Genomic DNA, 20,179 nt, shown 5'->3' on the forward strand with positions numbered 1-20,179 from the left:
TATGTGGGTCTGCCTGTAGTACGCAGGTATTATACAGCACATGGTGCAGGGAGATGAAGTCCCTGTATGTGGGTCTGCCTGTAGTACGCAGGTATTATACAGCACATGGTGCAGGGAGATGAAGTCCCTGTATGTGGGTCTGCGTGCAGTACACAGGTATTATACAGCACATAGTGCAGGGAGATGAAGTCCCTGTATTTGGGTCTGCCTGTAGTACGCAGGTATTATACAGCACATGGTGCAGGGAGATGAAGTCCCTGTATTTGGGTCTGCCTGTAGTACGCAGGTATTATACAGCACATGGTGCAGGGAGATGAAGTCCCTGTATGTGGGTCTGCCTGCAGTACGCAGGTATTATACAGCACATGGTACAGGGAGATGAAGTCCCTGTATGTGGGTCTGCGTGCAGTACGCAGGTATTATACAGCACATGGTGCAGGGAGATGAAGTCCCTGTATGTGGGTCTGCCTGTAGTACGCAGGTATTATACAGCACATGGTGCAGGGAGATGAAGTCCCTGTATGTGGGTCTGCCTGTAGTACGCAGGTATTATACAGCACATGGTGCAGGGAGATGAAGTCCCTGTATGTGGGTCTGCGTGCAGTACACAGGTATTATACAGCACATAGTGCAGGGAGATGAAGTCCCTGTATTTGGGTCTGCCTGTAGTATGCAGATATTATACAGCACATGGTGCAGGGAGATGAAGTCCCTGTATTTGGGTCTGCCTGTAGTACGCAGGTATTATACAGCACATGGTGCAGGGAGATGAAGTCCCTGTATGTGGGTCTGCCTGCAGTACGCAGGTATTATACAGCACATGGTACAGGGAGATGAAGTCCCTGTATGTGGGTCTGCGTGCAGTACGCAGGTATTATACAGCACATGGTGCAGGGAGATGAAGTCCCTGTATGTGGGTCTGCGTGCAGTACGCAGGTATTATCCAGCACATGGTGCAGGGAGATGAAGTCCCTGTATTTGGGTCTGCCTGTAGTACGCAGGTATTATACAGCACATGGTGCAGGATGATGAAGTCCCTGTATGTGGGTCTGCGTGCAGTACGCAGGAATTATACAGCACATGGTGCAGGGAGATGAAGTCCCTGTATGTGGGTCTGCCTGCAGTACGCAGGTATTATACAGCACATGGTGCAGGGAGATGAAGTCCCTGTATGTGGGTCTGCCTGGAGTACGCAGGTATTATACAGCACATGGTGCAGGGAGATGAAGTCCCTGTATGTGGGTCTGCCTGTAGTACGCAGGTATTATACAGCACATGGTGTAGGGAGATGAAGTCCCTGTATGTGGGTCTGCGTGCAGTACGCAGGTATTATACAGCACATGGTGCAGGGAGATGAAGTCCCTGTATGTGGGTCTGCCTGTAGTACGCAGGTATTATACAGCACATGGTGCAGGGAGATGAAGTCCCTGTATGTGGGTCTGCCTGTAGTACGCAGGTATTATACAGCACATGGTGCAGGGAGATCAAGTCCCTGTATGTGGGTCTGCGTGCAGTACACAGGTATTATACAGCACATGGTGCAGGGAGATGAAGTCCCTGTATTTGGGTCTGCCTGTAGTACGCAGGTATTATACAGCACATGGTGCAGGGAGATGAAGTCCCTGTATGTGGGTCTGCCTGTAGTACGCAGGTATTATACAGCACATGGTGCAGGGAGATTAAGTCCCTGTATGTGGGTCTGCCTGTAGTACGCAGGTATTATACAGCACATGGTGCAGGGAGATGAAGTCCCTGTATGTGGGTCTGCGTGCAGTACGCAGGTATTATACAGCACATGGTGCAGGGAGATGAAGTCCCTGTATGTGGGTCTGCGTGCAGTACGCAGGTATTATACAGCACATGGTGCAGGGAGATGAAGTCCCTGTATGTGGGTCTGCCTGCAGTACACCGATATTATACAGCACATGGTGCAGGGAGATGAAGTCCCTGTATGTGGGTCTGCCTGGAGTACGCAGGTATTATACAGCACATGGTGCAGGGAGATGAAGTCCCTGTATGTGGGTCTGCCTGTAGTATGCAGGTATTATCCAGCACATGGTGCAGGGAGATGAAGTCCCTGTATTTGGGTCTGCCTGTAGTACGCAGGTATTATACAGCACATGGTGCAGGGAGATGAAGTCCCTGTGTGTGGGTCTGCCTGGAGTACGCAGGTATTATACAGCACATGGTGCAGGGAGATGAAGTCCCTGTATGTGGGTCTGCGTGCAGTACGCAGGTATTATACAGCACATGGTGCAGGGAGATGAAGTCCCTGTATGTGGGTCTGCGTGCAGTACGCAGGTATTATCCAGCACATGGTGCAGGGAGATGAAGTCCCTGTATGTGGGTCTGCGTGCAGTACGCAGGTATTATACAGCACATGGTGCAGGGAGATGAAGTCCCTGTATGTGGGTCTGCCTGGAGTACGCAGGTATTATACAGCACATGGTGCAGGGAGATGAAGTCCCTGTATGTGGGTCTGCCTGTAGTATGCAGGTATTATACAGCACATGGTGCAGGGAGATGAAGTCCCTGTATGTGGGTCTGCCTGGAGTACGCAGGTATTATACAGCACATGGTGCAGGAATATGATGAAGTCCCTGTATGTGGGTCTGCGTGCAGTACGCAGGTATTATACAGCACATGGTGCAGGGAGATGAAGTCCCTGTATGTGGGTCTGCGTGCAGTACGCAGGTATTATACAGCACATGGTGCAGGGAGATGAAGTCCCTGTATGTGGGTCTGCCTGGAGTACACAGGTATTATACAGCACATGGTGCAGGGAGATGAAGTCCCTGTATGTGGGTCTGCCTGCAGTACGCAGGTATTATACAGCACATGGTGCAGGGAGATGAAGTCCCTGTATGTGGGTCTGCCTGCAGTACGCAGGTATTATACAGCACATGGTGCAGGGAGATGAAGTCCCTGTATGTGGGTCTGCCTGCAGTACGCAGGTATTATACAGCACATGGTGCAGGGAGATGAAGTCCCTGTATGTGGGTCTGCCTGCAGTACGCAGGTATTATACAGCACATGGTGCAGGGAGATGAAGTCCCTGTATGTAGAGTGAAATATTCCATGGCAGGGGTGTAGCACGGCTTCTGCTGTCTGGCATATCTGCACCCCTGGGTCAGTGCATAAAACATACCGTATACTGTTGTGGGGATAATATTAGGAGCCCATCTATGAATGAGTTTTGGCTATTTACAGTAAAACATCTTTCATAAGCAATCAGCTCCTGACTGTCAAGTGTTTGACATGATGACATTTAGGGGCTGGTTGGCTGCTATTTTATCGATCTTCTCATTATTACTTAGTGCATAAGGCCCGTATGTTTGAGTTTTTCCTCCAGTACATCGAAGTGCACAGTTACACATCCCAATAAACATGTAATACGCAGTTATCACAACATTTGTGGTATATCTAAGCAGTTCTGAGGTGGAACTTGAAGGGTTAATCAGCCATCTTGTTTTCATTGAAGGGTTAATCAGCCATCTTGTTTCTCTATGTCTGTCCCTGCTGATTTCAAGGTGGTTATATCCTGGCTCTTTTCCAGTACTCGCTGCTATCATAAACTTTGTTACTTTCCTTAGACACTGTACATTCTGTGCTTTCTCATAACTAACGAATACTACACAAGGCGATGTATAAGCCACCCCACAAAGACACTGCTATTTCCCTACCTCTGCACCAAATATTAACCAATCATGTAATTGAACCAGCGTCGTTTGTTGTGTATAAATATGTTGTTTTCGTCATCATTAAATCAGAGTTCAACCTTGTATCAGTGGTCATCGTTACTGGTCATATCATATGAGGTTACACTCTCACGGAGCTCTAAGGGGTCTTCACACTGAGGTCAAATAAGGTAATTAATAGATCAGACAATCGATACATCGGCGTATGATCGATTCTCTTCAAGTGGGGGCTCGGCCACCGGGATGCGAGGTCCATTCCTACACAGATGTCATAAAGATTTTACAGTCTGCCTGAATCTGTTGTGAGGTTACGGACATACTCGATCCTGAACCTGTGACACCATGCCTGGGGTATGTTGAATGTCTTATATAGAAGTTAGAGTCTTCTATCATAGAAGTTAAAGTCTTCTATTTTTGTGCACATAACCTGATCTAGGATCAGATGCCGTACTTGGAGTACGAAGGAGACCTGGGGTCTTTAGTCTAAATAGTACCTCACTTTGAACGCCCATTCTTTATTGGCCAATTGTCTTTATTGTATTGTCTTAAAGTATAAGTTTTTCTTTCATTCAATATCCCTGTGTGATTGGTGAGTATACACACTCGTGATATCTGTATTTCCTTGTAAACCGTGCGGCTGGTAAGTTCACGCACAATAACTTCACCATTTGTCTAATCTGACTACTGTATGCCAACAGACTTGCGGACTTTATGCTCTCCTTCTCGGAGTAACGCAACGTGAGGCTTCACATACAGTTCTCAGCAACAAAACCACTGGACTCTATCCACTGTCACGTAGACAGTCTGTGGTTTCCACTAACAAAATTATTATACATTTAAAAATTTTATGAGATGTCTAAAGTGAATACATAATTCTAAAAGTGAACAGACAAAGACTAACTCTCGCAGATTGCTGCTATAGGTTATACCTGCCTTTCTGTGACAGCGTCCCTAGTCTGTAAACTTTGAATTTTTCACGCTCTCATATTATAGTCATATATGTCACATCCTAGAACACCACAAATAGGAACTTGTTTAGATTGCCAGTGTAGTATAGTACTCTGGTACCATAACCCTGAAAGAGACGATTATTGGCCAAAGTTAATATCTGCCAATAGTGAACTCATAAGATTCAAATCTACACTTACATCTCTGCCTAGCGGCACTGTTGCGGAAGCAGTCCTTGTTTTAGGCTGTCATCTGCGCACTGACGTTATTCAGAAATACATTGATCAACCATATCCACCTTTTGTGACATCAATACCGATTAATCTCTTCACTTATCCAATTATCTGTCCCAAATCAATAGAACAAATTCAAAAATTACCTGAGAAATCTGACATATTATATTTCTTAGACTATAGTGAAGATTATACCCATCAACAACAAATAAAGAAGTGGAAATTATTTTCACAAAGACATCATAGACAGACTTATAGTAAACATGGGTTCAAAGCAAAGTAAAACTACTGTCAAATATCCACCCCCATTACTTAGTGAAATATGTAAGGAGTATGTTGCCCACAAATTATTACCTTGTTAATCCATGAGGTGGACAATATAATAGATGGGACTGGAATCAAGTCCCCAGTATTAATACCCCGATCCCTGCAATATAGTAAACAGCTGCAGACTATCCCCTTAACAAAGCACAGGAGATAACTGACATGTGGAATGAAATCACCGTACACCAGTTCAGCTTTGAAAGATCTATTTTCTATTGAGCTCTCAGGGTGTACGGCGGATTCCTGCTGGGCTTCTGTGTCTTTGCTGGAAGAGGGGGGTTTGAGGGGGAAGCTGCAGTATTGGCCTCTCTCTCCCTAGCACTGAACATCGCTGCCTATTGCAGTTTCATGTAAATAGAAACCTACAGTCACTGAATTTTGGAAGAGATTTAAAAGATGCTGGACTGAGGAAACGGGACTATTTCTTGAAATATTCCCTTTACTCATTTCCACCTTTACCAATAACCTACACCCCTCCATTTCCACGCCAGTCAAACAGAATGTCTCTACCTGGACATCTGACAAACTCACTGAATTTAGTGAGCACTTATATGAAAAAGAATCTGCTGGATGTTTTGATATGAAGAAGACTGTCGTCACTTCTACTCACAACTTCCAAAATAATAACAGAGGCCCACCAAATAGACCAAATAGGGGGATCCCACAAAATAACCAGAAAAGACCATATAGACCCCCTCAGGGTCCAACACCCCGTGCGCCTCCATACAACAGAGATTACAACAATACTGGTGCAGTACCAAGACAAACAACTTGTTTCAACTGTGGCCGGAATACACACTGGGCTAGGGACTGTCCACTCCCTCCCCAGAAACCACAACAACCTTACACTCCCAGACCCCAACAGGGACCATACAGACCACACTCAACATCAGTTCAAGACCATGTACGTTTCAGAGTGGACTGGTCTGACCCTGCACATTGACGGGGCCCGGAGGAGGGTATCCCATCTTTTGCACAGTTCACTACTCATTGGGAAGATTCACCCCTCATCACATTATATGTTGATGATAAAAAACTGTCCTTTCTAGTAGACAGTGGGGCAACAACCAGTGTTTTGTGTTCTCTTAACTATGATGGTGAACTGCAAAAGACTACTCCTTCAATGGGAATCAACGGGATACCCACTGACACATACCTGACTGACCCAGTTATCATACGCTCTAACAAACCTGTTGCTAAGGCCGATGGCTCTGTTAGATTCGTACAAGACTTGAGAAAAGTAAATGATCTCATTGTTCTTATTGCACCCATAGTACCTGACATCAATTCACTCATCTCAGCAATCCCTGCAAACGCAACCCACTTTAATGTCATAGATTTGAAAAACGCATTTTTAGCATTCCTATAGACACAGAGACCCAATTACTCTTTGCTTTTTCATTTGAAGGTAAACAATTAACCTGGTGTCGTTTACCCCAAGGCTATATTGACTCTCCAGTGGTCTATAGCATAATCCTCCAAGCCACATTGGCTCCATGGCACCCCCCCCATAGTTCTGTCCTGCTACAGTATGCAGATGATCTGCTTCTCTGTAGTGTCACCGAGGAGACCAGCCGGTTAGATGGAATCTCATTGTTAAACTGGTTAGCAGAATGTGGACACAAAGTGTCAAGAGAAAAATTGCAATGGTGTAAAACGCATGTCAATTACCTGGGTTTTGTACTCTCTGAGGGAGAAAGAAAAATCAGTCCACAACGCATACAGTCTGTATTGGGCCTGGTCACCCCAACTACCCAGAAGGATATGTTGTCTTTCTTGGGTATGGTAAGTTACTGCAGACAGTGGATCTCTGATTGTTCCTACTATGATAATATCTTGAGACAATGCACACTCAAAGACAAACCCAAGGTTATACAATGGTCAGATGAAATGTATTCTGCATTTAAAAAATTGAAAGAAATGTTAGTACAGAGTCCCGCGCTTGGTCTCCCGGACTATATGTTATCATTTCACTTGTTTGCAAGGGACACATGTACAACTATGGCGGGTGTACTGACCCAACTTCATGGAGGCAAAATGCGCCCAGTCGCATTCTTCTCAAAGGTAATGCCTGTCACTGTGCAAGGAATGCCAGCTTGTCTTCGAGCACTGGCTGCCTGTGCAATGGTTGTTGAGATGTCCACATCACTTACATTAGGACATCCTACTGTGTTACATACCACACATAATGTCCTCTCCATCCTCAAAGGTCTACACACACAACACATGTCTGCCCAAAGACTCAGCGGCTATGAAGTACTCCTACTAGGGAACCCTTCTCTCACTGTAAAATACGCAACAAACACAGAAGGACCTGTCCCTGTACTAAACGCACTTTTAGGTCTTAAAGGACCTGACGACGAGGCGCCGCCTCAACATGACTGTACTCTGACAATTGACTCAGAAACTTCACCCAGACAAGACATGTCGACTGTGCCTATCCCCGATGCCGACATAATATTTGTTGACGGCTCCTGCAGCCGTCCCAATGACAACACGTACCAGGCAGGATATGCAGTGGTTAAACTTCCAAACACCACCCTTGAAGCAAAGACAGTCCCCTTACAGTCAGCATAAGCTGCAGAACTCATTGCACTCACTCGAGCTTGTCACATTTACAAAGACAAACCTGTCACAATTTACACAGACTCCAAATACGCTTACGGAGTTGTTCATGATCATGGTATGATCTGGCAACGCCGAGGCTTCACTGGCGCTGATGGGAGAGGCATATCACATGCGCAACTCATCACAGATCTCTTACACGCAATTACATTACCATCTCAAATTGCCATCCTTCATTGTAAAGCACACACTGGAGGAAAGGATGATATCAGCAAAGGCAACGCTCTTGCTGATACCGCTGCTAAACGTGCTGCCACTATAGCAACATATAACCTCACTCTTGCTGTCATCTCGCCTCCTTCGTTAGATGATACATACCTACTGACAGAATTACAGGCTGCTGCCTCTAATTCAGATCTATCAGATTGGACATATCCAATACTGCAGAAGAATCCACGGACTGGATTAATCTGCAAAGAGGGGAAACCATGTATACCCCAAACCAGTGCATCATTGTTCATAGCACACTACCACGGAGTAGGACACCATAGTATAGTAACAACTACTTTACTCCTCTCCAATGATTTCTACATTACTAATGCAAAAGATCTCATTAAACAATACATCAGTAGATGTATAATATGTCTCAGAAACAACCCAAATAACCCAGACAAAGCAAGACACCAGCACCTAGAATACCCAACCACTCCATTCACTCACCTGCAAATCGATTTTACACATATCAATAATGCAGGAAGACAGGAATATGCCCTGGTCATTGTCGACATGTTTTCTCGGTGGCCAGAAGCTTATCCCACTAAATCAGAAGATGCAAAAACAGTAGCCCGCATACTCACGCGAGAGATCATTCCGCGCTGAGGATGCCCGCTCTAAATCAATAGCGATAAAGGTTCAGCCTTCACAGCCAAAGTCACAGCAGAACTAGTCAAAGCACTGCAAATAGAATGGAAGTTTCACATTCCATATCACCCACAGAGAATGACTCCACAAAAGACTCTAGGTTACTCCCCCTTTGAAGTACTGATGGGCAGACCTTTCCCCACTCCCTGGGCAAAGAACCCTTTAGTTACCACAGAAGGAGACTTAGAAATAATAAGAGAAGAGTATGTCAGATCCCTAATACAGAAACTTAATGAAGTTGAACAAAATGTTATCTTTAAGAATCCTTCTCATCCACAGATACCCACTCACCCATTTAGGGTTGGAGACAAGGTCGTTGTAAAGATCCTACCCAGAAATAAACATCCAGGAGATTTCACCTACGGTCCAGAAACAGAAGTGGTCGCGGTTACCAGGACGGCTGTCCTCACCGACGAAGGACCAACGTGGATCCATGCATCCAGAGTGAAGAAAATTCCACCTCCACCACACGTCAACATAGAGGTCGACACCGATCCCGAGACTGACACAGACGGGACGAGAGAGGTAATAACGGGGGCCAGTGGCTCTGACCTCCAACCTGGAGAAGACCTGCCGGCTGGAGGTGACGAGGAATCAGGGGTACAACATTCTGAAGCCGAGGACGACGCTACAGGATATGACTCCCCCCACCTTAGCCCTAGTGATTTTACTCGGGCTTGTTCTTTATAATTGTTTTGCTGAAGTTGATATAACCCAAAATGATGGACGCTTTACCTTCTGGTATAATTCTTCTAGCACGACTGTCGCTACTTTTATATTTTCTTATTGTGATATTGTATCTTGTTCAAACAATCAAGGCGGGAATCGAGGAGAACCACCGCTGCCCTGGCTGTGTAACATCCACCACACACCACACGCTGTAAGTCACGTATATATCTGTGTCACTAGTACTTACTGGGGAGATTCTTGCAACTCATGGGGGGCTGTTGGGTGGAACACTAGAGCAGATACCACTGCCTTTGATATCAGCCAAAACTGGGGATATCACCCCGATGTTGGCCTCCAGAAATGGTCCCATGGTCGATCCTTACTAACCCGTATGTCCCTACGAAAAAAGGGCACTTGCAATAGCCAATTTATCATTAACCTAGAAAACCCGGCCCCCGGCGATGCCGGACTATATGTCATGGGTAAATATCAATCAGGAGAAAGCGGGGGCCCAAGGGGAAGATTTCATTTAAAAGACATGTATGATAACCCAGAATACACCGCCCTCAAAACCACTGTAAAACCTAAAACACCACCATCATTCTTTAAACCACATGTCACTACTTTTAATGAAATGTTAGCCATTAACAACCCCACTTACGAAGACACTATAGCCATAGGCGTGCGCAGCCCGTTTTATTAGGGGGTGCACCATTGGAGGGGGCGTGTCCATCACTATCTACTGGGCATGTTCATCATCTCCTATTATTACACATAATGAAACACACTAGACATAATGTCACGCACAATAATGCCCATCACACATGCCACACACCGTAATGCCCATTACACATTATGTTAGGGCTTAAAAAAATATTATTAAAACAGGGACAATAGGGACTGTGCACGTCGAAGGCGCGCGCCAAAAATTAACACATACTTACATGCATATTACACATCACACAGCCATTACATAGTATACCACATTCCATAATGCCCATTACACGTTGTACGTGTAATTCCCATTACATGTTACGCCTCACACCATGATGCCCATTACACGTTACGCCTCAGACTGTGATGGCCATTACAGATTATGCCATGGGGGGGGGGGGGGGATGTGAAATGTTCTTTGCAAGGAGTCACATGCTCCCTGGGAAGGGGGTGGTTAAATGCTAGTTGACAGGGGGAGTTTCATGCTCATTGCTGGGGGTGCGCATTGCACACCAGCGCTCCCGTGAATCCGCACTTCCGGGTAGCGCTGTGCACTCTTCTTATAAGATGCCCACCGGAGCCGCAGCCTCCTTCCCTTTTGGGCCGCTGGCTGGATGCTGCACGCCGCACACTAAAGCTACTTTACCTGTCAGCGGCGGGCAGCGTCTGGTCAGCCGCTCAGAAGGGAAGGAGGCTGTGGTGGGCACTGGACACTTGTACCCCAAGTGCCCAGGGGCAAATGCCCGCCCGCACACATAGTATACCTACACACAAACATACATACAAACAAAAAAAAAAAAAACGGTTTAACCTCAATATCCCTGGAATCAAATAATCCATATGGATCCGCCTGGTATCAGATTGAAGGCCCAGCGATTTGGGTTCGACTGAAATCAACCTCGAGCTTCAGTGATGCCGAAGGGGAAACTGGCAGCCATTGAACTGGGTGGGGGTCGGAATTAGCGGGTCCCATGTTATCCTATAGGGAAAACGTTCCAGCTTTGCCTGGCAGTATCTCCGGTTCCCAGGGGGCTAGAGACACGGGGCTGGGCTCGTTGGAAAGCCCCATCCCTCAGCTATGATTAGGAGGTGCCTGTGCACCCCCGGCACCCCCCTTGCGCACGCCTATGACTATAGCCATAGAGACTGGGTTATCTGACGTAAATTATTGGCTAGAATGGATGAAGTATAATGCCCGCAAGGTTAATCAAACTGATTGCTATGTGTGTGGAAAGTCCAGACCCCATTTAGGTACTGTACCCATACACATACCACCTGAACAGGATAAATGCTTTTTTAGTTTATACACTGACACTGTAATAGAAGAAGCCAAATGTGAACAATGGAAAAAGGAATACCCCATTATGACAAAGAATACCAACCCTGGTAGTACTATAACTATTTACCCCGGTAATTACACTTGTTATTTCTCTAATAGTACTGATCAAAATGTTGTACAATTGAAATTATTTCCTGATGGGTATTGTGCTGAAAGAAGACATATCACCATACCCACCATGAAGAAATCTTTGGGAGATATTTATTTTATTTGTGGAGACATGAGACTCAGGACAAAGCTGGATAATCCTTGGAAAGGAGAGTGTGCCCTGGCAAAGATCATTATGCCCATACACATTCTCCCAGCCGATTTGCCTGAGCCTCCTCCCACAGATAAACCTAACACAAACTCCAGAAACAAAAGAGAAGCTCCAAAGGAAAGCTTCGATCCACACATATACATAGACACTATTGGTGTTCCCCGGGGAGTTCCTAAAGAATTTAAGGCTCGTGATGAGGTCGCTGCCGGCTTCGAGTCCCTGTTTCCCCAGGTAACCATCAATAAAAATGTGAACTGGATAAATTACATATATTATAATCAACAGCGCTTCGTTAATGATACTAGGGACGCTTTGAAAGGTATTGCTGAACAGTTGGAAGCTACATCACAAATGACATTTCAGAATCGTATGGCTTTAGATATGATGCTTGCCGAGAAAGGAGGAACCTGTGTGTACATAGGTAAGGTTGATGGATGCTGTACTTATATCCCAGACAACACAGGTCCTAATGGGAAAACTACCCTAGCTATTAAACATCTAGAAGATTTATCCATCGAACTCAAGAAGAACTCAGGTGTCACGGACCCCTGGAGTAGCTGGTTTGGATGGCTAAACGATTGGAAACACGCACTAACACAAATAGGCATGTTTATTCTCATTATAATTATTGTACTTATGATAGTAGGATATTGTGTCTTTCCCATATGTAAGAAGATTGGTTCCAAGTACCTGGATAATGTAACACCTGCTATGTACACTGATCTCGCCAAAAGCCTTCCCTCACCAGAAGATTATAGTGAATATGTTAAAATCCATCGTACCAAACAAGATGCCATCTACAAGAATCAAATTGTCTAAAAAGGACATTGATTCTAAGAGGGGATTGAAGGGTTAATCAGCCATCTTGTTTTCATTGAAGGGTTAATCAGCCATCTTGTTTCTCTATGTCTGTCCCTGCTGATTTCAAGGTGGTTATATCCTGGCTCTTTTCCAGTACTCGCTGCTATCATAAACTTTGTTACTTTCCTTAGACACTGTACATTCTGTGCTTTCTCATAACTAACGAATACTACACAAGGCGATGTATAAGCCACCCCACAAAGACACTGCTATTTCCCTACCTCTGCACCAAATATTAACCAATCATGTAATTGAACCAGCGTCGTTTGTTGTGTATAAATATGTTGTTTTCGTCATCATTAAATCAGAGTTCAACCTTGTATCAGTGGTCATCGTTACTGGTCATATCATATGAGGTTACACTCTCACGGAGCTCTAAGGGGTCTTCACACTGAGGTCAAATAAGGTAATTAATAGATCAGACAATCGATACATCGGCGTATGATCGATTCTCTTCAGAACTACAAGTACCAGCATGTGGAACTAGTTGTTACACAATGTCAGCTACACTCCAAGCCGCACACACTTGCGCAGGTATGTTACAGGTAAGTGATGGAAGTACTCACCTCAGCCACCACATGTAACTGTGCTCATATGGAAAGAAGCTGTTGGGGTCATCACAGCAGTACTTAAAGTCCTTAAATCCACAGCAATATATGGCTCCCAAGTCACTGTCTGCTCTGGGACAGCTGAAAGCCCCAACCAGAACCTTCTCCACTGTGGTGTAGCTGGAGCACTCTGCAGCACTCATCATCCTTCCTGCTGCTTCCCAGAGTAACCATGGAATCACCAGTGGGGAGCAGGGACGTCCTCTCAGCACCATTCCATACACAAGAAGTAGAACGCTTCAGTCCCCAGGAGAAGCCATAAGACATCACCGTGTATCCAACATCACTCTCAGCATCCCCCTGCTGCTCCGGTCAGTATCACTCTCAGCTTTCCTCTGCTGCTCCCATCACCATCACTCTCCGCACCACTCTGCTGTTCCTCTCAGCATCCCTCTGCTGCTCCCACCAGTACCCCTCTCAGCATCCCTCTGCTGCTCCCGTCAGTATCCCTCTCAGCATCCCTATGGTACTCTCCTCGGCACCACAATGCATGGTTATAACTGGCTCCTGGATCCAGTGCATTTTTGTCTCCCTCTAGTGGTCATAAATGAGTTGACAACATTATGGGGGAAATTTACTAAAATGGATTCGTAAAAAATAGGTGTATTCGTAGGCAGAAATACACCTATTTTTTACACATTTGTATTTTCGGGATTTACAATCCCGAAAATACAACAATTCGTATTCCTAAAGATGGAACATTCGTATTTGTATTTACAAATACAAATGTCTACACCATCGATAGAATACGACAGAAATCACCATTCAAAAGAATGGTGGTTCCTGATGTACTAAGCAGCCGTATTGATAATACGGCTGCTAATTAGTGTAAAACAGGCACGCAAATATGACAGGAAAATACACTTTGCTTTCCCTGTCGTATGTGGCTATAGCCTGCACGGATCAGTCAGATCCGTGCAGGCTTCAGTGTAAAAAAAATAGAAAAAAAATAAATATTAAAAAAAAAACGGCGTGGGGTCCCCCTCACAGCTGTAACCAGCACCAGGCTGAAAGAGCCGGGGCCGGTAATTAAAACAAATAGGGGTTCGCCGATTTTTAACAACCAGCCCAAGGCTCCAGGTCCGGGGCTGGTTCCCAAAATACGGGGGACAAAATGACTAGGGGTCCCCCGTATTTTAAGAACCAGCCCCAGGCCAAACCAGCCAGCAGGGTAATGCCACAGCCAGGGGGAGACATTTTATACAAGTCCCCCCGGCCAAAGCATTCAGCCTTCTGGCCAGTCAGCCTGGCCAGGGGTCCTGGGGGAGTGGGGACCCCCCCAATAAAGGGACTTACCCCCCTCCAGGACTTACCTGACCAGGCTGAAGCCTGGTGCTGTCCCCGATGCCCCTGGGCGGTGGGCATCGGGCTGATTCTGGTGTAAAAAATAGAATAAACTATTGTTTTAAACTGTAGAACTATGAGTCCCAGCAAGCCTCCCCTGCAAGCTGAGACTTGGTGAACCACAAGTCCCAGCCTGCGGGGCATTAAATGGCCCGCTGGGTCTTGTAGTTCCACAGTAAAAAAAATAGTTAAATAAAAACACACTGACACCAGTAAAATAAAAGTTTAATACATACATTACACACACACTGATACTTACCTATCTTGATCCCGTAGGTAGGTCCCAGAGTCTTGATCCGGTGCCTTGTCCTGGTTCCGGATCCATGTTGCCATTCTTCTTCATGTCGATCTTCATGTCGGCGTCGCCGTCCGGTCCGGGTCCGAACAAATCCATGGTGGACCTGTGGAAGGAAATCCAACTCACCCAGGTCCTCCATGGAAGTTCTTCTGGCTTGTTCCAGGGCTTCTTCCTTCTTCTTCCATCTTCTTGCTTCTTCTTTAAGCTGCCTAGCGGCCAATCAGGAGCCAGTAAAGTCGGCTCCAGTCCTCCGACCTTTTCATACCCCCACTATCCACGTTGGCGTGGAGTTGAGAATAGAAAGTGTGGCGAGCGAGCGTCCCCTCGCGGGCTTCACAGGTGTCCGATATTTGCATGAAATTTCCATCCAGGAACATCAGCTACTTACGGCATGCAAAATGGCCCAAAAATCAAATGGAAATCTGAAAACCATCGGACAAACATCGGACACCAAATCGCATCCAATATTTGCATGCGATTTCCATCCGATAACATCAGCTACATATCGCATGCAAAAAGGCCCAAAAATCAGTTTGAAATCTGCCAACCATCGGACAAACATTGTGAGGGGACGCGGACATCTGTGAAGCCCGCGAGGGGACGCGGATACCTGTGAAGGTATCCGCGTCCCCTCGCGGGGCTCGCTGCGCTCGCCGCGCTTCGGGCTCGGTGGCTCGCTGCGTTCGCCACACTTTCTATTCTCAACTCCACACCGATGTGGATATGAAAAGATTGTAGGATGCGTACCGCCGCCGCTCGCCACGCTTCGTGTTGGCGTTTATAGTGGGGGGAGTGCTTTTAACATTGCGCTGCGATGCGATTTTCTGGAACATTTCACCACAGATGACTATCAGTGAATACTAATGGGTGCTTACAATGTTAAAAGCACCCACGCGCCACTCCCCCCACAATAAATGCCCACCCGAAGTGTGGCGAGCGTAGTGAGCCCAGCGAGGGGCGGCGGTACGCGTCCTACGACCTTTTCATACCCCCACTATCCACGTCGGCGTGGAGTTGAGAACAAAAAGTGTGCCCGAAGCGTGGCGAGCGCAGCGAGCCCCGCGAGGGGACGCGGATACCTTCACAGGTATCCGCGTCCCCTCGCGGGCTTCACGGATGTCCGCGTGCGCTCGCCACGCTTCGGGCTCGGTGGCTCGCTGCGCTCGCCACACTTTCTATTCTCAACTCCACGCCGACGTGGATAGTGGGGGTATGAAAAGGTCGTAGGACGTGTACCGCCGCCGCTCGCCACGCTTCGGGTGGGCGTTTACAGTGGGGGGAGTGGCGCGTGGGTGCTTTTAACATTGTAAGCACCCATTAGTATTCACTGATAGTCATCTGTGGTGAAATGTTCCAGAAAATCGGATCGCAGCGCATCGCATCATCGCAGCGCATTGCTGCGATGCAACGCGATGTCATGGTCAGCCCACTTCTCACCAAACATCGCATCGCACGGCATCGTATGCCATATGAATGGTATACGATGGCATGCAATGCGTTGGTATGCGGAAAAAACAAACATCGCATCGCACGGCATCGTATGCCATCACATGCCATATGTTATGGTATACGATGGCATGCGATGCGTTGGTATGCGAGGGCGTACGTTATACATTTAAAACATCGCATCGCATGCCATGTTTGGTAACGTATACGATGCCATGCGTTGTCCCCATCGTATAACGTACACAAATCGCATCGTATGCCATCGTATGCCATAACATATGGCATGCGATGGCATGCGATGGGAGCCGTGATACTCCACAAGTACCTGCTCTTGTTTTATTGTTAATAGCTGACCTTACTTTTTTGTCCAACCATGGTGGCTTTTTTTAATTGAATTTACCTTTATTTACTTTAGGAATGTATTCAATAGTTGGTACTTATGTAGTATCTGGACGCCCGATTAAAAAATCGGGTCCATCGCATCACATCGCATGCGACCAAATCGCATGCGATGCAATGGACCCGATTTTTCCATAAGATTCAATGTTAAAATGGACTGAGTCCATTTTAACATAGGATTGTATGGGAAAAAGGGTCCTTTTCATTTCCCCACTATCCAACTACGCATGGAGTTGGATATAAACCTGTGGCGAGCGTCGCGAGCCCCGCGAGGGGATGCGGAATACTTTTTAACGAATCCGCGTCCCCTCGCCACACTTCGGGCTTGGTGGCTTGCTACACTCGCCACAGGTTTATATCCAGCTCCATGCGTAGTTGGATAGCGGGGAAATGAAAAGGACCCTTTTTCCCATAGAATCCTATGGAAAATCGGGTCCATCGCATCGCATGCGATTTGGTCGGATGCGATGCGATAATCGGGCGTCCAGATACTACATAAGTACCCAATAGTTAGTGAATCAAGCACCTTTTTTAGAGTATCCCACATTTCCTCTGCATTTTTCCCCTCCATAACTATTTTCCACCCAATTCCTGTTAGGGCTTCCCTGAATAATTCAAAGTTCGCTTTTCTGAAGTTTAGTATCTTTGCAGATCCTTTTTGATACAAGACAAAGGGTAACAATACATATAGCGCTTTCCAGGTAAAACTTTCACTAAATATATGTAAGTGTCCTTGATAGTTTGTGGATATAGTTCTCTTAAGCTTGGGCCAATCCCAGGATAAATCAATAGGAAAGGGTCCCAACTCTCCAATGACTGTTGGATAGTGGAATATTCTAAAACAGAAACAAAAATAGTGCAACACCTTTTTTCAAAGGGGAATAACAATTTATTTTGCACTCACAAATTCCAGGTTAAAAACAGCATATAATCACCAGCCGGTGATAACGTGTGTGAGGTTACACCCAGGAATTTCTTCACCGATTTCTCCAGGCTCCGGACACCTTTCTTATCGGAATTAGATTCCAGGATCCTCCAGTCCAAACAGTACAAGTTTGTATGGTGATTCTACCAGCCACGGGAACACCTGCTTAATGCATTTCGGACTGTAGGGTCCTTCCTCAGAAGCATAATGTTTCCCGTGGCTGGAGGGATATAAATAGCAGAAAAAAGGCGCCAAAACAGCGTTACGCTGCCCTGACGCTAGATACAGGAAGCGGAAGTGAACGGCGCCGCAACCGGAAGTGGAACGCGCATCTTTTGCGTTCCACCTGGTGCTTCCCTGCGTTCCAAAAGTTCGGAACGTCACTTCCAGTGTATTGTATTGACATATTGCACATTGCCCATTATTACAGTTAATTCACATTTATAATTCAAGTTCATAAACAGAACATATCCTCCGGAACTTTGCCTTAATCATTGTCAGATGTTTTATTATAATTTCTTTGTCATCCTTTAGAGATTTTACAGCGTTTATTTCTTTTGTGGTGAGATTATGATTTTTTCTCTTTTCTCTCTCTTTTTTCTTGGAGATCGAGCTTAATTCTTCTGCAATGATTTTATTAAAACTGTCAATAAAACACACTTTGGCATGAGATGGATAAAAAGTGGATTTACCCCTGAAGCCTGACCCGGATGGACCTCCGGTCTCAGGTTCGGGTTCCACATTTTTCTCCGCAAAAAACTTTTTGATTGTTATTTTGCGTGTAAATTTTTGAAGATCAACATACAATTTAAAGGGATCTGTTTCATTGGTAGGTGCAAATTTCAAACCTTTTTTTCTGAATTTTTTCTTCTTCAGATGTTAAGATTCTTTTACTAAGGTTAAATATTTTACCTTGTTCAATTTCCTGTGTTGGGTTTTTATTTGAAACACATTTTTTTGGTTTTTGTTTTTTCTTTAAACCACCCCTCTTGCCTCTTTTAGTTTTCTTCTTTTTTAGTTCCGATATCTGCCTCTCATTTTCCTCCCCTCTCTAAAAAAGGTGTGTGTTCAGGTTCATCTAGGGCTAAAGGGTAAAATCAATTCCTAGTGTAGTACCGATTGTAAGGGGTCCTTTCCTCTCCTCTTGGATGATTTTCCCTATATGGTTCCCTGTTGATCTTATATTGATTGGGTATTCTTTTCCTTTTGGGGGGTATTACATATGGGGTTTCAGGGAGATAATTAAACCTTTTTGAATGCTGATTATTTCCTTGATTTATTTTTTCTTTATAAACTTTCTTTCTAGGTTGTTTTCTCCACCTAGGGGTTTCAATCGTGGGTTGTATTTTTGGGGGGGATATTTACAGTCACTGGAATTTCTTCCAATTTTTTGGACAAGTTATCTTTGATTTTAGATCCCTTTGATATTTTTTGATCTTTTTCTCTTTGAGATCTTTAGTTTCTTTTGTTATTTTTCTTCACTATTTTTATAGTCTTCCAAATTCACAAAGGGCTTAACCATTATTTGTAAGTTATTTATCTCTTCGTTTATTTTTTTTTTTAAAAAGGGTGTCTTTCTCTCAATATAAGCTCTACCAATTTTAGTGAACAATGGTCTAGGATTTTTTCCCATTCCATACAAAATTCAATATTTTCAGACGTGAAGGAGGGTACTTTATCTATTTTTAAGCCTTTTGGAATCAGAGATTCCATTTGATACTTTTCAAGTGTGGTGACTTCCCATCACACTCTATTTTCTTTTAAAATCAGGGTTTCTAACTTCAATAATACAGTTGTTAAATCCTCATCACTGCAATTGATTTAATTGCTTTCAACATTAAAAAGACCTTTGAGGAGTTCCCTCCTTGACTCTCTATACTTAAACATCTTGCAGCAAAAAAATATACACTGGTGAATACAGGTAAATACAAGAACAAGATCCTTTTCTATGTAATTTACTGAAGTTGATTTCCAGTGAAACCATATTGTGATCACTGTTCCCTAATTGTTCAATTACTTTTGTGTTTGAAACTAAGTCTGTGTTATTTGTTAATACTAAGTCCAAGAGTGCCGCATCGCGAGTTGGAGTTTCTACCGTTTGTGTAATAAACTGGTCTTTAAGTAAGCTTAAGAACCCATTGCTTCTTGCTGATTTACCTGTTTCGTTTTCCCAATCAATGTCGGGTAAATTAAAATCCCCCATAATTAATACCTGACCCTGATTTGATGATTTTTTGATTTGGTTTAAAAGAAGAGACTCTTCCCTTTCGTTTATATTTGGTGGTCTCAGGGCCGGTGCTAGGGTGTCAAGCGCCCTCCTGCAAACCATCCATTTTGCGCCCTTTCACATTGCCATTGCAACAAGCTGCAGCCCGATTGTGGGAGTGTATGCAACATGCGATCCTATGGAGGATCTCGGGTGCATGTACATGTATGCATACACCATCTCAGTGCTGTGTCCGCAAAATGTTGCAGGCACTAAATGTGCCCATATACGCTGCGAGAATCGCATATGTTATGGGTTAGATCACATCGCACGGCATGCATGCAATGTGTGTGCGATGCGATCCGAAAGCAGTACAAAAAGTATGTGCAGCACTCGTTACTGAGGGGGAAAGGAGGGGAGAG

The 20,179-nt window shown here is 45.1% G+C and overlaps 1 protein-coding gene and 1 long non-coding RNA gene across 2 annotated transcripts in view; one reads left to right on the forward strand and one right to left on the reverse strand.

Moving 5' to 3' along the window:
- Positions 1-13,618, reverse strand: part of SHISAL2A (shisa like 2A) — a 62,531-nt gene extending 48,913 nt beyond the window's left edge. The window contains exon 1 of the mRNA XM_083157928.1: positions 13,098-13,618. Coding sequence (XP_083014054.1) covers positions 13,098-13,354 — 257 coding nt within the window. The 5' untranslated portion in view covers positions 13,355-13,618. The remainder of the gene's footprint in view (positions 1-13,097) is intronic.
- LOC146026876 (uncharacterized) lies at positions 3,030-12,851 on the forward strand. The gene is made up of 2 exons (XR_014454569.1): positions 3,030-3,868; positions 8,969-12,851. It is a non-coding gene; the product is annotated as an uncharacterized LOC146026876 (long non-coding RNA).
- Positions 13,619-20,179: the final 6,561 nt, after the last annotated feature.

This window comes from Crinia signifera, chromosome 8 (genome assembly GCF_055691185.1).
Source record: "Crinia signifera chromosome 8, ASM5569118v1, whole genome shotgun sequence".
Lineage (NCBI taxonomy): Eukaryota > Metazoa > Chordata > Amphibia > Anura > Myobatrachidae > Crinia > Crinia signifera.